This window comes from Uloborus diversus, chromosome 2 (genome assembly GCF_026930045.1).
Source record: "Uloborus diversus isolate 005 chromosome 2, Udiv.v.3.1, whole genome shotgun sequence".
NCBI lineage: Eukaryota > Metazoa > Arthropoda > Arachnida > Araneae > Uloboridae > Uloborus > Uloborus diversus.
The window spans coordinates 198,097,719-198,117,546 of NC_072732.1; the positions used below are offsets into that span (position 1 = coordinate 198,097,719).

At 35.1% G+C, this 19,828-nt stretch overlaps 1 protein-coding gene across 1 annotated transcript in view; it reads left to right on the plus strand.

Annotated features, from left to right (window-relative positions):
• Positions 1 to 19,828, plus strand: part of LOC129216236 (anoctamin-8-like) — a 75,507-nt gene that overhangs the window by 34,499 nt on the left and 21,180 nt on the right. Inside the window, exons 5-10 of the mRNA XM_054850435.1 lie at positions 1,124 to 1,193; positions 4,374 to 4,692; positions 11,698 to 11,804; positions 13,081 to 13,292; positions 16,655 to 16,810; positions 18,743 to 18,779. Coding sequence (XP_054706410.1) covers positions 1,124 to 1,193; positions 4,374 to 4,692; positions 11,698 to 11,804; positions 13,081 to 13,292; positions 16,655 to 16,810; positions 18,743 to 18,779 — 901 coding nt within the window. The remainder of the gene's footprint in view (positions 1 to 1,123; positions 1,194 to 4,373; positions 4,693 to 11,697; positions 11,805 to 13,080; positions 13,293 to 16,654; positions 16,811 to 18,742; positions 18,780 to 19,828) is intronic.

Here is a 19,828-nt window from a genome sequence, read left to right on the forward strand (position 1 = left end):
TTCGTCTGCGTTTGTGTGGAAGTAGTTCGTTGTGGTTTTGCTTCAGTGACTAAAGTATGTTTACGAATTCAACGGGAATTAAAACTTCGGTTTTAAGATTATTTAGATTTATTAATTTAATGTGCACTGCATAGCAATATCATGAATTTGAAAGAAATGTTTTACGATTGTGCTAATTTATGTTAATTGTAGTAAAATCTCGATGATTCTGGAGTTGATTATCCGATTTGTTCGTTATGCACGGTCTTTAAGCTCTCTCTCTCTTTTTTTTCTTGTAATGATAGTTCATGAATTATATCGACATAACAAGCGATGGATTTGGAAAAACAGAAGAACTAAAGAAAAACTTAAATGAAGCCAATATCGCATCACACTCCAGGTTTCCCCGTAATTACCAACATTTGTGGTTTTACCGGTTGGATGAGCTCCGAAAAACAGCTCTCTCTTCTTTTTTTTTAATCCAGACCAGAAGCCGAGCAATTCCTGGTCCAGCATCCCCAGAAGTATTAATTCACTTGGAGGGCATGCGACCACGACACATCTAACGTGCTCCAATCACCATTAACGAATACGGAGGATCTTAGACCGGTTTGCATTGAACTTTTTGGTTACACGTTTGACGCCTTGTCAATCACCGCGGCCTAGATTAAGTCGATAGCTGGAGAGAGAGATTCACTGATTCCAACTCGAGTAACAAGGTCAGAAAGGGTTAGAAAAAATTTTAAAAATTAAATCGCAAATAAATGAGAAACTTTTCAAAGCAAATCAATAAAAAAATAAATAAATAATAAAAATAAAATAACAAACAATGATTAGTAAACATTGCCGAGTTCTATTTTCGTTGTGTTCGTTTTTAAGAACGGGAAATTTTTTTAAATACATCTTTGAAACTGTGACATCATTTTTAAAGTCACGATTAAAAATTGCTCGTAATAGTTACTAAGCTAAATAATATAAGCATACTATTTTTACGCATCTCCGCCACCGCGTACTGAAGAATAAAAAAGCATTCGATAAAACCTCGAGGCACTGTATGTGATCAATATGAATACATGCTTCAAAAATGCTTGTGTTTTTATATAAAATCTTCCTAAAATAATGTATAACAAATATTTTTTTTTAGGTTTACAATATACTTAGCAATATAAACATATCAAGACATAATGACAATGATGAATTACCGGAAAAAATTGGTAAGTTCTTCCTCTTCTGATACCCAACTCGCAATCTTGCTGCTTAAATCTTTTAACCATCCAATGAAACTTCAATATAAATTTTTTTCTCAGCTTGCCTTAACATATCCCTCGTAATTACATTTAAATTGAATATCCTCATAATTTTGTCAATACATCATCAATGACAAACTGCTTTTCTCGGTTTTGAGAAGGTTTGTGCTATTTATTTGCCCACTTGATTTTTTTCACGAGTACACCCGGGCGGCTCTATGAAGTTTAAGTGAGTTAGCTGTGCATAAAGAGGTAATGACCAACTACTTTTTTCTTTGAAATCTTCAGACCACCTTTCTTTGGGTGCCTACATGGGTTAATAACATTTAAGCTGAATGTTCTCAAAAGCATTGGGAAGTTATTAACGCTGCTTAACTACTTTTCTCAGTTTTTTCAAGGCGTATGTTGGTAATTAATAATAACTGACAACTTGATCTTACTTTTTTTCAAGATGTAACGTTTGATTTATTTTTCTCCTCTTCTTTAAGGTATATTTTCTTTTTTCTTAATGCTTAACTATTTTTTTCCATTATACTTTTAACTCTTACTTTATATATTAACAATGATTAATTGCGTGCAGAATAGCGTAATGGTAAGGCTCTCAAGTTTGAGTATTCAAATCCAGACCAAATGGGTGATTTTTTTTTCAAGAAGTGGAAAATCATGAACCTATGTACCGTAAGATTATGTGGAATGCTAAAACTTCCTTGAGTATCTATTTAGCTTGCATGCTCTCTGCTGAATTAAATTCTTAGCCAATTCACATCAAAAAAAAAAAAAAGAAAAGAAGACTTGGTACCTCCATACGGTGGGAACTGGGCGTCAGAATTTTCAAGTGATAATAGTATCCGCCACTATCATTGGCACTTAAGTGATGTCAAATATAAGCTGCCGATTCCTGGGGCACTAGGCAAAAAGAATCCACTCGGTCTCCAAATGATGAAGAACTAACACTGTCTTACCACCGATGAGATTGAAAGACAGATTATCAGAGGAAAACGTATGCATCTGTTAGTTTGTAGAGATGTCAATTTGCTGTTGCATATGAGTGTTAGCTTCTAAATTAAGCAAAGTCACATTGAATTGAACGAAACACGCATAACAAATTTCTCATTTTCTTCCTCATCCACATATAAATAATAGCTCATGATCGAGTAACCCACGTGTTTCAACAATGAAACTCGCGCCATGGCATGATAATTTGATAATATGTTTTGGTAATGTTTGACATGCAGGGAAAGACTTTATTGATACTATCAACTGGAGTTTAGGGTTAATCCACTGGAGTTAGGGTTCAACTATCAAAAATCAAAATATCACCAAACAGGCAATGGCTTTGTTTCAAATGTAGAAATAATTTTCACCCGTCATACCATGACGGACGATTTTCTAACTCAGATAGAATCGTCCTAACTGGAAGCTTGCCAAGTCCATGGTAGACGTGGTCAGACAATGCGTAGCCCAATTATAAACAGCACTAATAATACACTGCTCGACATTGAAAATGCAACACCAAGAAGGAGTGGTCAAAAAGTGATGAAATTTGGAAAAAAGAGAGAGATAGCAAGGAATAATAAATGACCTTAGTTTCAAAATGATAGGCAGAATACAGAGCGAGAACGGCGTCGGCTCAGTAGAACGTAGAGCCACCACGGACAGAGATACACGAAGAAACACGTCTAGGCATAGAGTCAACAAGGGTGCGGATGGTCCAGAGAGATGGCTCTCCATTCCCTTTCAACCATTTGCCACAGTTCTTCTTCTGAACGAGGCAGGGACAGAGTCTGCAAACAGCGTCCAAATCACATCCCACACATGTTCGATTGGTGACAGGTCAGGAGAGTATGGTGGCCAGGGAAGCATCTGTGTGCCTTGGAAAGCATGTTGACAGTGCGAGCACTGTGTGGTCGGACGTTATCCTGCTGAAAAATCGCATTAGGTAGCCCTTGAAGGTAAGGGATTGCCACCGCCACAGCACATTATCCAGGTATCGTTGGGCCGTCATAGTGCCCTGAATATGAACTAGAGCTGATACGGAATTGTATGAAATTGCGAAACCATTATGCCACGTTGTCGAGCGGTGGGGCGTTCCACAGTTACTGCCGGATTAGATCTGTCTCCACGTCGACGCCACACACGTATGCGGCGACTATCACTGGATAAACAGAAGAGGGATTCATCTGAGAACACGACATTTCGCCATTCTGTCATCCGCGTCGCTCTAGTCCGGCACCATACTAAACGTTGCTGTCTATGTTGTGGGGTCAATGGCAGTCTTCTTAGCGGACGCCGTGATTGCAGACCACGTGCGACCAAACGACGGGAAATGGTTCTGGTTGACACGGGATCATTCAGGGTATCTTGCACCTGCTGCAGAATCGAGGAACAAGTGACTTGTAGGTCTGCTACAGTTTATCGGTGGATGCGCCGATCCACGCGTTCTGACGTCACTCTGACTGCCCCTGCACCCCTCAATCTTACCACACTTCGTTATTCCAACCATCTTCGGCACAGCCGATGCACCGTGCTCGCATCCATGTGGGTATCAGCTGCGATTTGACGTACGGACTAACCTCCCCTTCTCAGTTCGATCACCCCACCCCTCGTAAAATCGTCTATCTGCAGGAAGTGCCTTCGTTGGCGTTCGTGTTACACGTATCCTCCAAGGCAAAAACAAAATTTCTTCGATAATTCTCCAGTCAGAAATCACGACACGAATAATTGTCCATAATTCTGCAAGTTCCTTCCCTTATATCTTACTTCACGTGCATCGGAGAGCTGCCCATTTTACATCATTTACATAACTCAGTGATGTACGTCTACTCTAAAATTTGCATAAATTTCTGAACACTCCTTCTTGGTGTTACATTTTCAATGTCGAGCAGTGTACAAAACTGCTTTTTATAATAAGTATAACTTCGATTTAACGATACCCGATTTAACGATTTTCTCAATTTAATGATACGTTTCACTGATTCGGATTTAACTGCATTGAATGTATTCGCTCCTCGATTTAACAATGTCCTTGATTTTACAATAACTTTTTTCAGTCCCTTGGCAATCGTTAAATCGAGGTTACATTGTATTTCGAAATGTTTGCTAATTCTTTAACGATGCCTATCTGGGATTTTTCTTCTCTCTTTCTAGGTCTATCGTACCTATTAATGATGAGGGCTTTTAAAGACGGATTCACCCTCCACGATCCATCTATCATAGAACCCGTCAGTCTGAGCGAAATTCGACGGAGGGTGGAGGACCTCCGGGACGAGACGCCCCCCACAGACCTGCGCAGAGAACTGAGTAGAAAATGGGGTGGCCCATGCAGCAGGCAGCCCATCCACGAAATCAGAGATTACTTCGGTGAAAAAATCGCTTTCTACTTTGCTTGGGTGTCCACTCTCATGGCCTCTCTATGGATACCGGCTATTCTCGGAGTTGGAGTTTTTGCTTATGGTCTCACTGAAAGGTCGGTACTTGAAATGTTTCAGTAATTTTATTTATTAATTTTTGAAAAAGCAACATTGCTTATTGATTTCACTTTGCCGTGGCTTGACGTTTATCATTATATTGCATTTGTGATTGGTAGATAGCGAGTCACATAATCCATTGCTCAATGTGGTGAGTAGACCTTGTATCCGGTGATGTAGTTTTACCGTTGGCAGTTAACGAGTAACGTGATCCTTTGCTCTCTATCCTTTATTTAGGCTTTTCATGTTATTAATTCCTTTATATTTATTCATTATCTCACTTATTTTCTTATTCCTTCACTATTTTATTCACTCATTCATTCTGTCTCATATATTAATTCGTTAATTTCTTCGTTTATTGTTTCATTACTTATTAATTTCTTCATTCAGTCGTAAATTATTTATTCATTTGATGAAAAATATTTTTCTTAATCAAATGAAAAAAAATTTCTTTAAAAAAACATTTTATTTTTCACTTTATCACGGAGAAAAAAGATGAAAATTTTCCACTTTTCTTAAAGGTACAAATTTACTGCCAAAAATTAAAAATAATATTTTAGTGCAAGTTTCACTATAAAATAAATTTGTTTCTTCTTTATGTACTATAATTTTCAAAACAAAGCTCCAATTTCTTCCTTTTAAAAACGATAAGTTATCTTAACTGTTTTGTTTTACCCCATATTTTCCTACTTATGTCAGTAACGAAATATATATATATATATATATATATATATATATATATATATATATATATATATATATATATATATATATATATATATATATATATATATATATATATATATATATATATATATATATATATATATATATATATTAGGGGGGTCCTTATTTATATGGGAAAATATTTTTTTTGGAATTTAACAAGTGACGCCCCCTAGTTTTGTGACACTATAATAAAAAGTAATCTGTGCAAAATTTGACCTCGATCGGTCAATAATAACACGTGCCCCAGGACGTTGAACTTTAACACTTCTGATAATTTTCATGCAAATCTTCGAGTTTTAACTTCAGACATCGTACATTGTTTCTCTTAGGTTTGCAAAATATTTTTACAGTGAGGAAGCACTAAACTTAATCTTTTTAAATACTTCATATCATCTAAAGATTTTACATTGAAGCAGAATGAAATAGTGCTTTAGAAACTTTACCTTAATCTCCTTTTCTCAATGTATCTCAATCGTGTGCATTTTTTTCCCGATAGTCTTAGACTGTCTGTAAAATAAATTGCTTTTGTGACTCATATTTGGTAAATTGATTGTGAAATTCTTCGATTAATTGTGCTCTTCATTCAGTTGTATCATTCACAACTTTCAGCATCTCAACGATACCTCTTCCCTTTAAATAGCTTCCTTTCTTTTGCCATGAATCGGGATAAAATAGAAAAACATCTTTTGGTGTTTGTAACTTATCAAACAGTTTTATTCACTTGTAATTGATTCTATAAAGGGGAAGATCTTTACTAAAAAAAAGTGCTCCAAATGATCTACTGTTATCTGAAATTTTTTATTAAGTCATCAGACACGTCATCCTTTTCAGCAAGCATTTTTTAGAGTAGTCTTTTCCTTTCTTCAAAGTTATTCCTTTCATGCAATACGAACAAAGCTAATAGTACATCCCCTAAACACCATAAGCGATTTATTAATTTTCAAATCACTGCCTCTGCTGCATGTTTGCCATCATTTTGTTCACTGCTAGTTTTTTGGACACATTGTATTATTTAAAAGAGCCTCGATTGGGTTGCTGCGACAAACCTTATCTTCATAATACAGCATTTAACTGTAAAACAGCATTTACGGCTTTCTCTTCATGTAGTGTCAATTTAAATTGCTTCCTAAATATATAAAATTTCAAACAATAAATTCCTTTTGCCATCCATCTTGGTCAGGGATGAGCTCCAAGTTGCCGAAAACATATCCCTGTAGGAGAAACTTCACCAAATTTACTTTACAAATTATAAGAATTATCTGTAATCTTTCTCAATTCCGCTTTTTACGAACAAAAATGTGTCATCAACTTCGTCTTTTAGAATTTAATTGGTATGTGTACTTGATTAAAATGTTATAAGTTCTGAATGATGGAGATTTTTCCACAAAATTTTGAAGCGCAAAATTTTGAATGGAATATCGGGTCTAGAACTGAGAAAGGCGAGAACTTCTTTAAAGACACACTCTGCAGTAAGATATCAAGTGCATGATGATTGCAATCCAAATGTAATACATCACCGTTCAGCTTTAGCTGTAAAAAACTGCATGCACAATTTATCCGGCCGGTATTGCAAGTCGTTGTAATAAACACTACAGCTTGAACAGTTGGCAATAAAGAGCAATCATCTGAGATATCATACACAACTGAAGAAATATTTCAGGAATTCCGAGTAGCTGTTCAACATTGGGACCTAAAGTTATCACGGTAAGCCTATCGGCATTTTTTTTCCAGTTACATCTGGATGTAGATTTGTATCCCAGTGAATAACTAAAGAATCTAAAACTAAATTCATGAAATTTGAGTTTAACTCTCGAAGATTTTCTCTTGCTCTCTTAAGGGATGTAAGATTGACCACAAGGTCATTTGGATTAAAATGTACTGCATCTACATAGGCTATTAATATATGAACAGCATCTTTGTTCCTAATATGACATTTGTTTAACGGGCGAGTAGATATCAATAGTTTTCAAGCTTTTCTGCGTTGTTGTAGACCAGATATGGAAAAAAGCTTCAACAGGTTAGGATAGATACCCATTTCGGTTTCTAAATCTTGTGAATTGCAAGAAAAATTTGATAATAATAAAGGACTATGTACTGAAATAGAAGAAAATCAATTTAAAGTATAGATTATTACATTATTCCGATATGGAATTTTTTTAATTTATATTTTAGATATGGAAAATCCGGTATATTTTTATATTAAAGTAATGGAGAATTTTTCAAAATTTATATTTTAAGAATTAAAAATTGCATAAACATTTAAGCATACTTATAGCAAAAGAACAGCGAATTAAAACATAGTTGCCATTATTTATATTTATCGCATTGAAACCTAGCGACCCTATTTGCCACACCTATTTTCAGGAAATTTTGTAAATCAACACCCCCAAAGCCTGGAGGAGGAAATATGTTGTTCTCAAAGATCATTAATTAATGGCCTAGGCCATTCATTAATTACCTTTAGAATCCCTTGTGTCCATCTTGGTGGAAAGAAATGTTCCCCTGCCGCTGAGTTTGAAAGGAACGCAGAATAGCGTTATGCCTGACCCAAGGCCATTGGTGTATATGTACCCTTTGTAACATGTAAAATTTTACAGAATGAAAGTGAGAGAATGGTCGGTCTGGAAGTAGCAACATCTACTGAGGTTCAAAATTACTTTACATATGAAACGTAAGAATATTTTTACATAAAAATGAGAAAATCCGCATTTTTTTCTTCGAAACTCAAAAAAGGGTGCCCTAGGGGCACGAGTTAATATTCATGGATTGACTTAAAATTTTGCATGGATCATTTATTTGTACAATGGAACAATTTGAGGGGGCGTCGCATAAAATATCTACAACTTCAAAAATAAGGACCACCCTAATATATATATATATATATATATATATATATATATATATATATATATATATATATATATATATATATATATATATATATATATATATATATATATATATATATGTATCGGAGGTCATCTGTGAACCAATAGTGTTCAGTTTCACTAATAAAAAAATTTACATGCTACAGTATATTGCCGGAAAGCTAACCATTTTCACAAATAAAAATTACATTTTACAGTATATTACCGGAAAGTAAATGAATGAACTCTACAAGTTACGATATGATGTACAACATTATGTTAATAATTCGGTATGCAAAAGATCAGTAATGTTTGAAAAATCGAATTTGAGGAACATCTTTGATGTACAGAGAGAGAGAGAGAAAGATTTATAATGCGATTTAAGTGGAGAAAGTATGTGATTCGCATAAAACCTAAGTAATCGGCAAATTAATTATGTCAATCCTTTGCATAGTTAAGTGTAAGTTAGCTTTTTCAAATAATCTGCAGATTGCCTAGATCCGTGGAACTTTCGATTAGATTTCTTTTTCACATTGTGACTCTCTTTTTCAACATTTCCTGCTATCCATTATTGATCTGTTCAACAGATCTAAAGATAACGTCCTAGCAAATAGATTCTCAACCATTTTTTCTAGTTTTCAACTGGGCTGGATAGTTTTTCACACGTTTCTGGTATCTTTCTCAAAGATTTCTTTGCTTATGCATAATAATAACAATAGTTACGTTACGCAAGACGTATTGTAAGTATATGATAATATAAATATCAGGGCTTAAAATAAACGGCTTAATTTATGTAGCCGTTCTCTATAACAAAGTGAAATCTCTTTGCATGTTTAAAAAAAAAAACACCGGCTTGCGAAATATTTTTACGAATGTTACCGGTCAGCAGCTCAGCAAAAATAATTACAATAATAAATAAATAAAAATTTTAAAAAGGCTGTCTTAGTAGTTTTAAACCAACTTCAGGTTGTACGTTTCCCATCCCCAGGCCCAATGAGAGGCCATGTCAGCGTAGTCAGAAACTAGGGGGCCAGGCCTTGTGGGGGCCAAGCTCTGATAAACAGACAAAGGGCCCTCCTTGGCTGTTAGCGGCCCTGCTTATCCCATAAGGGTACTTCGTTTTCAGTATGCTTGACTATAATGCATTCAGTGAGAAGTGATTGTGGAAGTAAACAAAGCTACGTGACATTTGGCGATAGCGTTTTCTGCTTGGCGCTGGGATGTGGAAAACAATGCCAACCAGCTGAGCGAAATGTTCAGGAACAGAATCGCCAAGTCAACGAGTAATTCATAGAAAGGGCAACTGCTGGCGCCAAGCAGAAAACTTCTGTGTTTACTTCTACTAATACTTCTCCTTGAATTTCTTGAATGTTCTATAAATATAAGAGCATAAGGTGGTCAATCGCTTGGACTGCAATCAAAAGTATCAAAAATGATTGACAGGAGAAAAACCACACTACCGTGCATAACAATAAAATAACAATGTATTACAAGTACATGCAGGCAATGCAATGTATTTTAAAAGCAGAAAAAATGTCGTGATCCCATAAGAAATGCATCCACTCGATAAAACCAGACTGAACCCCTGGACTTGAATGTAACGGAGACGTACACGCTAACATTAAAGTACTACATTTATTCATCTGAGCCTAGAAATTCCTTTATTATATTTTTGTTCTCAAAATGCCATCTGCATGTAAGTAAAAACTCACAAAAATTCGTTTTTTTTTTTTTTTTGTTTTTTTTTTTTTTTTTGAGCAATCACATTGTTTGATGTTCTCATTTGACTGTTTTGAATTCCTATAATTTTATTCTCCCCGCCTCCCTCTGCAGCACCACCGTCAACCGGCCCCTCCCGATGTTGCTCCTACAGCGAAAACCGTCTCCAGGTTGCGTCCATATCCAACATACACACACGCATACATACACACCTACACACCTACGCACACACACACACCTACACTCACACACATACACTCACACACACACCTACACACACAGACATACACACACACCTACACTCACACACAAACACCCACACACACATCTACACACGCAGACATACACACACATACACACATACACGCACACACTCATTTCTGCACACAGACACAAGCACACACACATATACACATTCATCCCTGCACACAGACACAAACACACACGCATACACACACACACATACAACACATTCGTGATTGCGAAAAACATAATTTGAATTCCAGATATCAAAATTCAAATTAATTTTTTTAATGTTTTTTTTTTTTTTTTTTTGAGCGATCACGATTGTTTATTGTTCTCATTTGACGGTCCTTGGTGTTGTGATTCCTTTTTCAGCTTGGATCAGGGGCTTCTGGTCCTGAGCACTGTCCCCGGAACCCGCTTCTCCTGGTCGGTGGCGTCCATGTCTACACACATGCACGATCACACACATACATACTCACACACACGCGCCGCTACACACATACACATTCACACACGCGCCGTTACACACATACATACACATCTAGGTGCATACACACAGGTCTACGCACACACACGAGCCTACACATGCACACACGTAACCGCTCAGGAAGAGGGGCAGACTTGTGGGGACAGGAGTCCTTTCTAGAAACAATAACTCCAATGAGTAGGATCCTGTAGTGATTGCGAAAAACATAATTTGAATTCAAAATTTCAGAATTCAAATTAATTTTCATTTTTTTCTTATTTCTTTTTGCTCTAAGTGCATGCGGTAAAAGCAAGCAAATTCAACCTTTTGGCAAAAACAGCAAGGTTGTTTACATTTTACTCAAAAGTGTTTAGGGGAGAAAAATTCTCAATTTACCGAATGAAACTCTTGAATTTTGCCGAATAGTAACCTATGACCGTGCACGCTTACCAACAGCTAAATAGTAAACACGTTAGAGCTTGAACACGGAGAGATAGTGTATGACCTTAAAACGGAAACATCATTTGTAATAGGTTGTTTGTTATTGTTTTGTAATCGATAAGGATCATCGAGAATGCACCTCTTGCTACTCGGCGCTTTCTGGCTGATTCTACCTATTACAAACGATACAAAATGATGTTTTCGCTTTAAGATCATTCGCCATCTCTCCGTGGTCAAGCTTGAGGTATCATTTAAAAAACAACTAGAAAGAAATATCAATTGCAATATTGCAGTACTGCCTCCAAAGTTATCAATAATGTTTTGGGGGGCCACAATACCCTCCTGTGTCCCCCCATTGGAGCATTCCTGCGCTTTAGGCTTTAGGTACGCATACACATGCGTAGTTAAATTTTGAATAGCGAAAACATGTTTGCAGTTTTCCAAATAAAATAGAAAACCTGAAACTGAATTCATAATGATGATATAAAGTAGCTTGATGTTTGTGTTTAAATAAAATTAAAGAATTGATCTTTTAGGTTGGAAAATGTTGAGGCAAAGGGCATGATATACGTCATAGAAATAGTGAAGCAATCAAGTGACAACAATCTGACGCCAGGATTTGCCGCCATCATTTGCCTATGGGGTAGGATTTAAGCATTCGCTTGAATCAAGTTGCTACTGCACTGCATGATTGCATGTATAGATAGTATCAATGCGCAATCAGCTGCTTTATGATTTTCATGAAATGCAGTTAATGACCAAATAATAAATAGTCTCTCAAACCCTAAAGTTAATATCGTATGGAAAATATCTTTTCAAAACGTTGGAGTAAGAAATAAAACCTAATACATTGAAAAACAAAGATTTGAAATTGAAGTAACGCACTAAAATATCGGAGTAACACAACTTGTAGTTAATGAAAAAAATATTTATTCCTAATGTGCGAGAATAAAGTGAAGCACAATTAATGTAAAATATTTCTTCGAACTGTCTGATCATATGGCAAAGAATCAATAATAAAAAGTATACATCGCAACTTTTGAGCTAAAAATCAAGAAATATAAGTAAAGGAAAATATTTTACTGAAATATCCAAATACCCCTGCTTTAAATTATGAGCGAAAAATTACACGTAGTCGTATCTATACATTTTATTTGAAAAAAAAAACACTTTCGCATTAAATTCAATCTGTACAAAAAAATTCGATTAATTTGAATTTAAGATCTAAAGGTGCGAACACTCTATTTAGAAAAAATTCTTCGAACTGTACAAATTAGTAATGGATGGCATAATTAGATTTTAAAACTAATTTAAATTATTTTTAGAGATTGATACATTAATTTCTATTTTGTAGTAAGTTACCGCCCTAAAGCCAGGGCTAAGGCAGAAATACTTAAAATGCACCGCCAGCTCAGTTATTCCATCCGAGGACTGCAGTTTCGTGCTTTTTAGCACTCGTCAGCCCGGAATAGGAATCACATTCCTATTCCGGGCTGACACTGTGCTAAAAAGCACGAAACTGCAGTCCTTGGATGGAATAACTGAGCTGGCGGTATATTTTAAACATTAATTTCTAGTTTATTTGAGATTTTGCATTTCAAGTGTTTTAAAATCGCAAAGTTGGTTCACAACTGCATTTATGTTATTTGATAAAGGTTCTGAGTAATAGCATGTGCAAAGTATGATGCTTAAAATACAGATCAATGCTATAAGTTCAATTCAACATCTTTAAAATGATGCACTTGTTCTTCGTCTGAAGGGTTGAGTCTTAAGTCAAAGTACCTTATCTTAAGTAAATTTTACAATAGAAAGTGCTGCAAGTTTTTATCTAAAACTCTTTAAAAACAATAGTATCTAAAATTTTATCTGGAAAGTAGCGATAACATTTATGTATTGAACACTTTTTTCTTGTCGCGCAGGTACAATATTTATGGAAGTTTGGAAAAGAAGACAAATATCTCTGGCTCGTCAATGGTATGTCGACAACTTCGATAACGTAGAGCCGGATAGACCCCAGTTTTATGGAACCAAGGGACACATTAATCAGTTTACTAAGCAGTTTATCCTTCATTATCCATTTCAGAAAAGAATACTCAAATATACTGTTTCTCTTTCCGTTCTGTTGTTTATGGTAAGAAGTGATGCAGTTACGCAATAGTGTGCCTGTGTGGTTAGATGATTTGCAATAGTATAACATGGTGATTGTGTGAAAAAAGTGATACTTGCAATCAACATGTCATACTCCAACACATTAAGAAAACTGTGCTTTTGTGTGTGCTTGGTTGGAATAAAAGAATTAAACATGTTAGTTATGTGCAGTAAGCATAAATGAAGTGCTGTGTATCTGTACCAGCCCCGAAGCATATCTTCAGATGGCTTATCTTATACACTGCTCAAAATAATTAATGGAGCACATGATTCTAACGAAATTGAAAAAAAAATATTACTCCGAAAAATAATTTTCAACAAAGCCTCCATGTTTTTACAAAACATGAGAATAAAACGTAAACTACGGAAGCAAATCAACGTTTCTGTCGTCGAAAATTAGAAAAAAGATACATGTGAAAAAATCGCGATTTAAGAGAAGCCTATTTTTTCACCGTCTGATCTTAATACTCGTGCATACTCCATTTTATACCTTTGTTAGTCTACCTCGCAACGGTTCCTTCGCTTTTGTGTGATTGTTCCCCTTAATTGTTTTGAGCAGTATATATCTACGCCCGTCTTACAATACAGCTTTACCAGCAGTACAATATACTCGTAGCAACACCAGTCCTGCTATATTGCTGTACAAACTCTACACTATATCTATGCAAGCCTATTGGTTTCTGTCTATACAGATGAACATAGCCACAAATTGTCCGAGCCTACGCAAGCTACTATAGTAAATTTCATGTCACCTAATATTTCATCCAATCTGGTCTGCCAGAACTCTTGCCCTTCAATTGTCCTCCCAACAGCAACCTTATGTACCTCCAATAGAAAGGTTCTAGAGTCATTTACGCAAAATTTGTAGCCATGTCACCAACTGAACCAACTTTTTTGTCGCCAAGCCCCTTGTGCCACAATTCTCGACGAACTGAATTCTGTAAAAGTGTTTTCTCTGCTCGGACAGTGTCAAAGCAGGGAAACGTCCCATTGGACACTGTACAATGCATCAATCTATCATTTTGATGTTACTGTTTGGAAGCTCGAAATCTGATCCTCGCATTGCAGTACAGTAAATTATAGAAAAATTGTGCTGCTTTCAAATAAAACGCTCTGTCCTTAAACATTTACATATTTTTTTTCTGCCTTGTTTTGAAAACTACAGTGCATAACAAAAAATAGTATTTTCTGATAAAACTGTCATTGAAACAGTATTTTCCATTTTTCGCAGCACATTCGTTAAAAAAAGTGGAAAGTTTTCACTTTTTTTTTCATGGGGCAAAGTGAAAAATAGAGTTTTTCTAATGAAATATTTTTTAGTCAATTATAAAAAATGTTTTTGATGAAAAAAATCCCTAAATAAAAGTTAGAGTAATCCCTAAGAAATGAAAAGATAATGAAACAATGAACGAATAATTGTATAAATAAATCAATTAATACATTTAAAAAATAAAGGAGTGGGTAAAAGAGTGAATGAATAAACAAATAAGTGAATTACTAAATGAAGGATTGTAAATAAATTAATTAATAAATGAATATGCAAGTTATTTAGTAAATGATTGAGTAAGTAAACAAAAACTAATTCCCTCTATTCCATCCACTTTGCCCCGCACACTCTGGATCAATTGTACAAAATATTTAAAATATAAATAATATTAATATTAACTAAATAAACACGGCATCGAATATTAGTATTGCTCAATTAATATTTAAAATGTTAAAAACAAGAACTTTATCATTTAATAATGACAAACTAATTTTTTTATCTATAACAAACTATTATGAGTATCGATTTTTGAAAATTGCCTGTAAGCTTTAATCTTCAGCAGTTTTTTTTTTTTTTCCTGACTGGAATAGAATACATGTGATACGACATAGTTAAAACATTAATAGATAGGTGGCACTAAAATTAAAGTATTTCACCATTTCACTTTGCCCCACATTCCCCTACTTTTCCATCCAGTTATCGCAGATAGGTGCAATCTTATATAATTAAAAACTTAGCGTATGTACCTATCTATATCCAAGTTCCTTCTCCAGAACGACAGTGAACTAACCATCGAACCAGGTATCGATGAATTCGTAATCTTTCCGTCTTTACGTTTGGCTCTTTAACATAATCCTCCGATAATAATTAGCAGAGATATCAATTAAAACTGTTAATTATGATACTTAGATTTTGACATAAAATCACTATTTTTCGAAGGCTTTCCTCCATTAAAATTATTATTCATTGCTTCATCTCAACTTTCCGCAATAATGCTTTTATTAAAATTTATAACGGTGAAGCATAGACTAATAATTAGAGTCTCTTATTATTAGTCTATGGCGTGAAGAAAATCAGTGAGACGTAAGATCTGTTGCCATTTTTTTTTTCGAATATAAGCAAGTAAAATTCTTGCTTTGTTTTAAAGGCTTTTCCTGTAATCGGGGGTTTTAAAATATTTCCTTTTTGGTTATTTTTCCGAAATCTGTCGCAAAACTTTACTGATTTTTTTTTTCAAGCCTGATTGTTGAACACGCGTCACTTGATATAACTTTTATTTTCGAAGTGGACCGTGCAAAGTCGGGCGACGCAGCTAGTAACACTATTAAATTCTGAGTGGGTCAGTTAAAAACGAAAACATGTTTCAAAACTTTCCTGAATAACTGTTAAATTTACTGGTAACTTATTAACCCCCGACAAACAATGGAAGGGGGTTATAAGTTTGACGTGTCTGTGTATTTGTGTGTCTGTCTGTGGCACTCTAGCCCCTAAACAAATGGACTGATTTTGGAAAAAAAAATAAAATTGTTCGAAAGGAGACTTGATCGAGAGTGTTCTTATCTAAGTTTCGTCTTTGGATGACATTAATTAACGAAGATATTAATTAAAAACCTCTAAAAGGTTTTTCGCGATTTTTGCAGTGAAAACAAAGTTGAAAATAAAAAAATTTAATGCCAAAATGAAAAGAATTTTTTTCCGCGTCTGATAGAATGTGTTTGCAACTTCCATGTTTCATAGAATTCGAATTATACCGTTTTTTTAAGAAGATTTTAATAATGGCTAAGCCTTGATTTACGCAATTGATAACTGAATTCATTGTTGGCCGACAAGGAAGTTAAAAGCAATGATTTTAAATTTGAATCTGTTGCCAGTTTGTATTTAATAGCAAATAAAATACTTGAGATAGATTTTCAATATCATAAGGCTTTTAAAAGGATTTTCAAATTTCCTTCTTTATTCTACAGTTGCGACTCAGTCGGGGGTTCTTTAAATTTTTAATTTTATCGTTATTGTTCATAACTTTTATGTTACTATCTGCTTGTAGTAACAAAATTAACCTCCTTCCTTCACTTTTCCAGGTGATGTTGGTCTTTATCAGTGTTACGTCCGTCATTCTATATCGAGTTTACATGACGATATCCTTCTGTACGGAAGGCGATAATGTGTGTGACTTACTGCATGGAACCATTTTGGCCACCTTCTACAACACTTTGTCCATTATGCTCTTAGGGAGGGTAACTATTCTTTGTATTCTGATAAATTTTCAGAATGAAACCTTAGAGCAGGAATAAATGGAAGGAGCAAGTCCCATCATTGGCTTAGCAAAAGCTGACTCAAAGACACCAAGTCACGTGACTCAACACCGACGAATGGTTGGCCCGTTCTGGTTGAGCTAAGTGAAAGAAACCGCATTTCTCCCAATGCTTCGCTTTAAGATCTGTCACGCGACTTGGGGTGTGTGCTTCACGAATGAAAGTCTTCACTCCATCCATTATATATCTTTTTAATGAAGGAAAGCTGTAGATGAAAATATTCCCCGTGAAACTTAAACTTTGCTGACGAATATTATTGAACATCTGAAACTATACTTTCTTTTACGAAGATGCGTTGTTTTGGGATGAATCTTTACTAATAATAAAGCTGAAAGTCTCTCTGTCTGTCAGGATCTCTGTGACCCGCATAGCGCCTAGACAGTTCGGCCGATTTTCATGAAATTTGGCACATAATTAGTTTGTAGCATGGAGATGTGCACTTCGAAGCGATTTTTCGAAAATTCGATTTTGTTCTTTTTCCATTCCAATTTTAAGAACATTTTCCCGAGCAAAATTATCATAAGATGGACGAATAAATTACCAAGTTATCATAACGTGGAACCGTAACATGGGAAAGCCGATTGGTGAGAAATTCACCATTCATTATTTGTAAATATACAGGCGAACCAATAGACCTTTTAATTCTCTACTACGGGCAAAGCCATGCGGGTGCCACTAGTTTCCCAATAAAGTTTCAATTGAAATTCCCATTTTGATCATGCATGAATTAATTCAGACTAGTTTTTTTCGACATCTTTTAGAATGTTTGTACGCACGAATGAATCGGCAACCAAAAATCGCATCCCACTCCAAGGTCCCCGTACCTACCACTATTTGTGGTTTAACCGGTTGGATGGGTCTCTGAGGAGAACTCTTTTTTTACATCCAGATCAAAACCCGAGCAAGCCCTGGTCCAGTACCCACAGAGGTGTTGATTCTACTTTGAGGACTTTGCAACTAAAAAACCGTTTGTGCATACGTAACCTGCAAATGTAAAAACCAAACCCCGTGGCAGGACAGTTTGTTAGGGCCCAAGGCTTACTGGGCCCAACTCCGTTTTCCTGACTAAGGGCTCTGGGGTGCAAGGCAGATGTTCCGGCTAGGTGGTCAGCCTAACGCGGAATCCCCAGCGTTTAGTTCCCAAGTACGCTTGGTACTCATTTTATCAACCCACTAAAGGGATGAATGGCTGAGTAAACCATGCCCAACCCGGGAATAGAACCCGGGTCTGTGGCGTGGCAGCACAAAGCGCCACCACTGAGCCACTGGGCTTCAATCTGCATATTACACGAATCTAAAATAACTCAGAAATGGTCAGTCGTAGATGGCTGAGCTTTTGTATGTAGGCTTATGTGTCACCTCGCTTTTTGGTTGAAGTCAGTCTTCCGGAAAAACGAATGCAGTTGAACTCTTAATAAGTCCACGTTTAATACGAAATCTCGGCTAAAACGATTATTTTGTTCGTTAAATTGGGTTTGCTGCTTTAATTATACGTTACAAAGGTCATGCATAATACGTACGATAAATTTAAAGTCTCGGCTAAGACAAACAAAATTTTCTGACCTATTCACTGAAAGTGTTCGTGATTGAATACTGTAATTCTCTTTTTTAGAAATATTTTATCATTTTGTGAATTTTTGGCATTTCGCTATAACCGAGTTCAACTGTTCTTGAATAAAATAGTTTTTTACTCTATTCTTTATTTACATACGTTCATTATTAGTTTTATAATTCTTGAAAAGTTAACAGAAAGATTAGAATAAATTATGTGTCATGGATTCCATAATCTTAATGCTTTCTGTTAAGTCTTTGAATTACTTGAAAATTTTAATTGGATATTTTGTTATCTTTCAGATATATGAATATATTGCGGAGAAATTAACGAATTGGGGTAAGTTCTAGGCTTTTTAGAAAAATATGCATATTTTATCACAAGTATAAGTAATGATTTAACGCTCCTTACGAATGAATTTCATGCGAATAGTATTTTCTTTTGAAAGTAGCAGGATTACGCCTTTAAATGCATTGGATTTTTTAAATTATTTCTTTAAAACTTTTGAATTTAAAGAAGCTCAAAATGAAAGTTCAGGTATTTATGCACACGCAATGAACGGAATTGGCACAGTTGGAAATAATAGTAAATTCAAAGCGTGTAAGAAAGGAGATCTTCAAATTTATATTTTTCACATTTAGTTATGCTGTCTTTAATATATTTGTTTTTCTTTCCTTGCTGTTTTCAGGACTTTCGTGTAATGAAGCCATTCTTTGAAATGCCGTCCACTTTATTTTCTCATTTTATAGTTATTTTTCAACTTTTAACTTACTCAAAATTCAAATGTTAAAATAATTTTCAATTGCTACCATAGAAAGATTAGTAATAAATTGTAGCACATCAGAAAAAGAATCCGCCTTCTCAATGCAGATTTAAGAACTTTTTTTAATTTACTTTTTTCTATCACGTGATTTTTAATTAATGGGGTCGTTTCTAAAATTTTAAAAGTATTTTTTTTCTGAAAGAGCGTGCTTAAAAACATACGATCTGACCATTTTTAAAATAATGTGTTTAAGTTTAATATTTAAAAAAAATTACTTTAATCGGTGCGCTTTCAATGTTTACCTTTCTGCCGATGACATCACAAATTATGAAATGCCATTCACTGTTGCCACTCAGAGAAAAATATTTAATTCGCATCTTTACTCACGTGTATTGGCAACGATATGGTTGATAGCAAGCGTAGAGCGCAATATTTAATTCGCTTCTTGATTATCATAACGTGGGAACGCAGTAGAAAGATGCGCAGAAGTGCATCATTTATGACGTCATAAGGACCAAGCCTTGTTTGAAAAATCGGACATTCAAAAAAAAAATAATTAAAAAGTAACTGTTGGGAGAATGAAAGTATTTTCTGGGTGCATGCTTTTTTTTTTTTTGCTCATTCT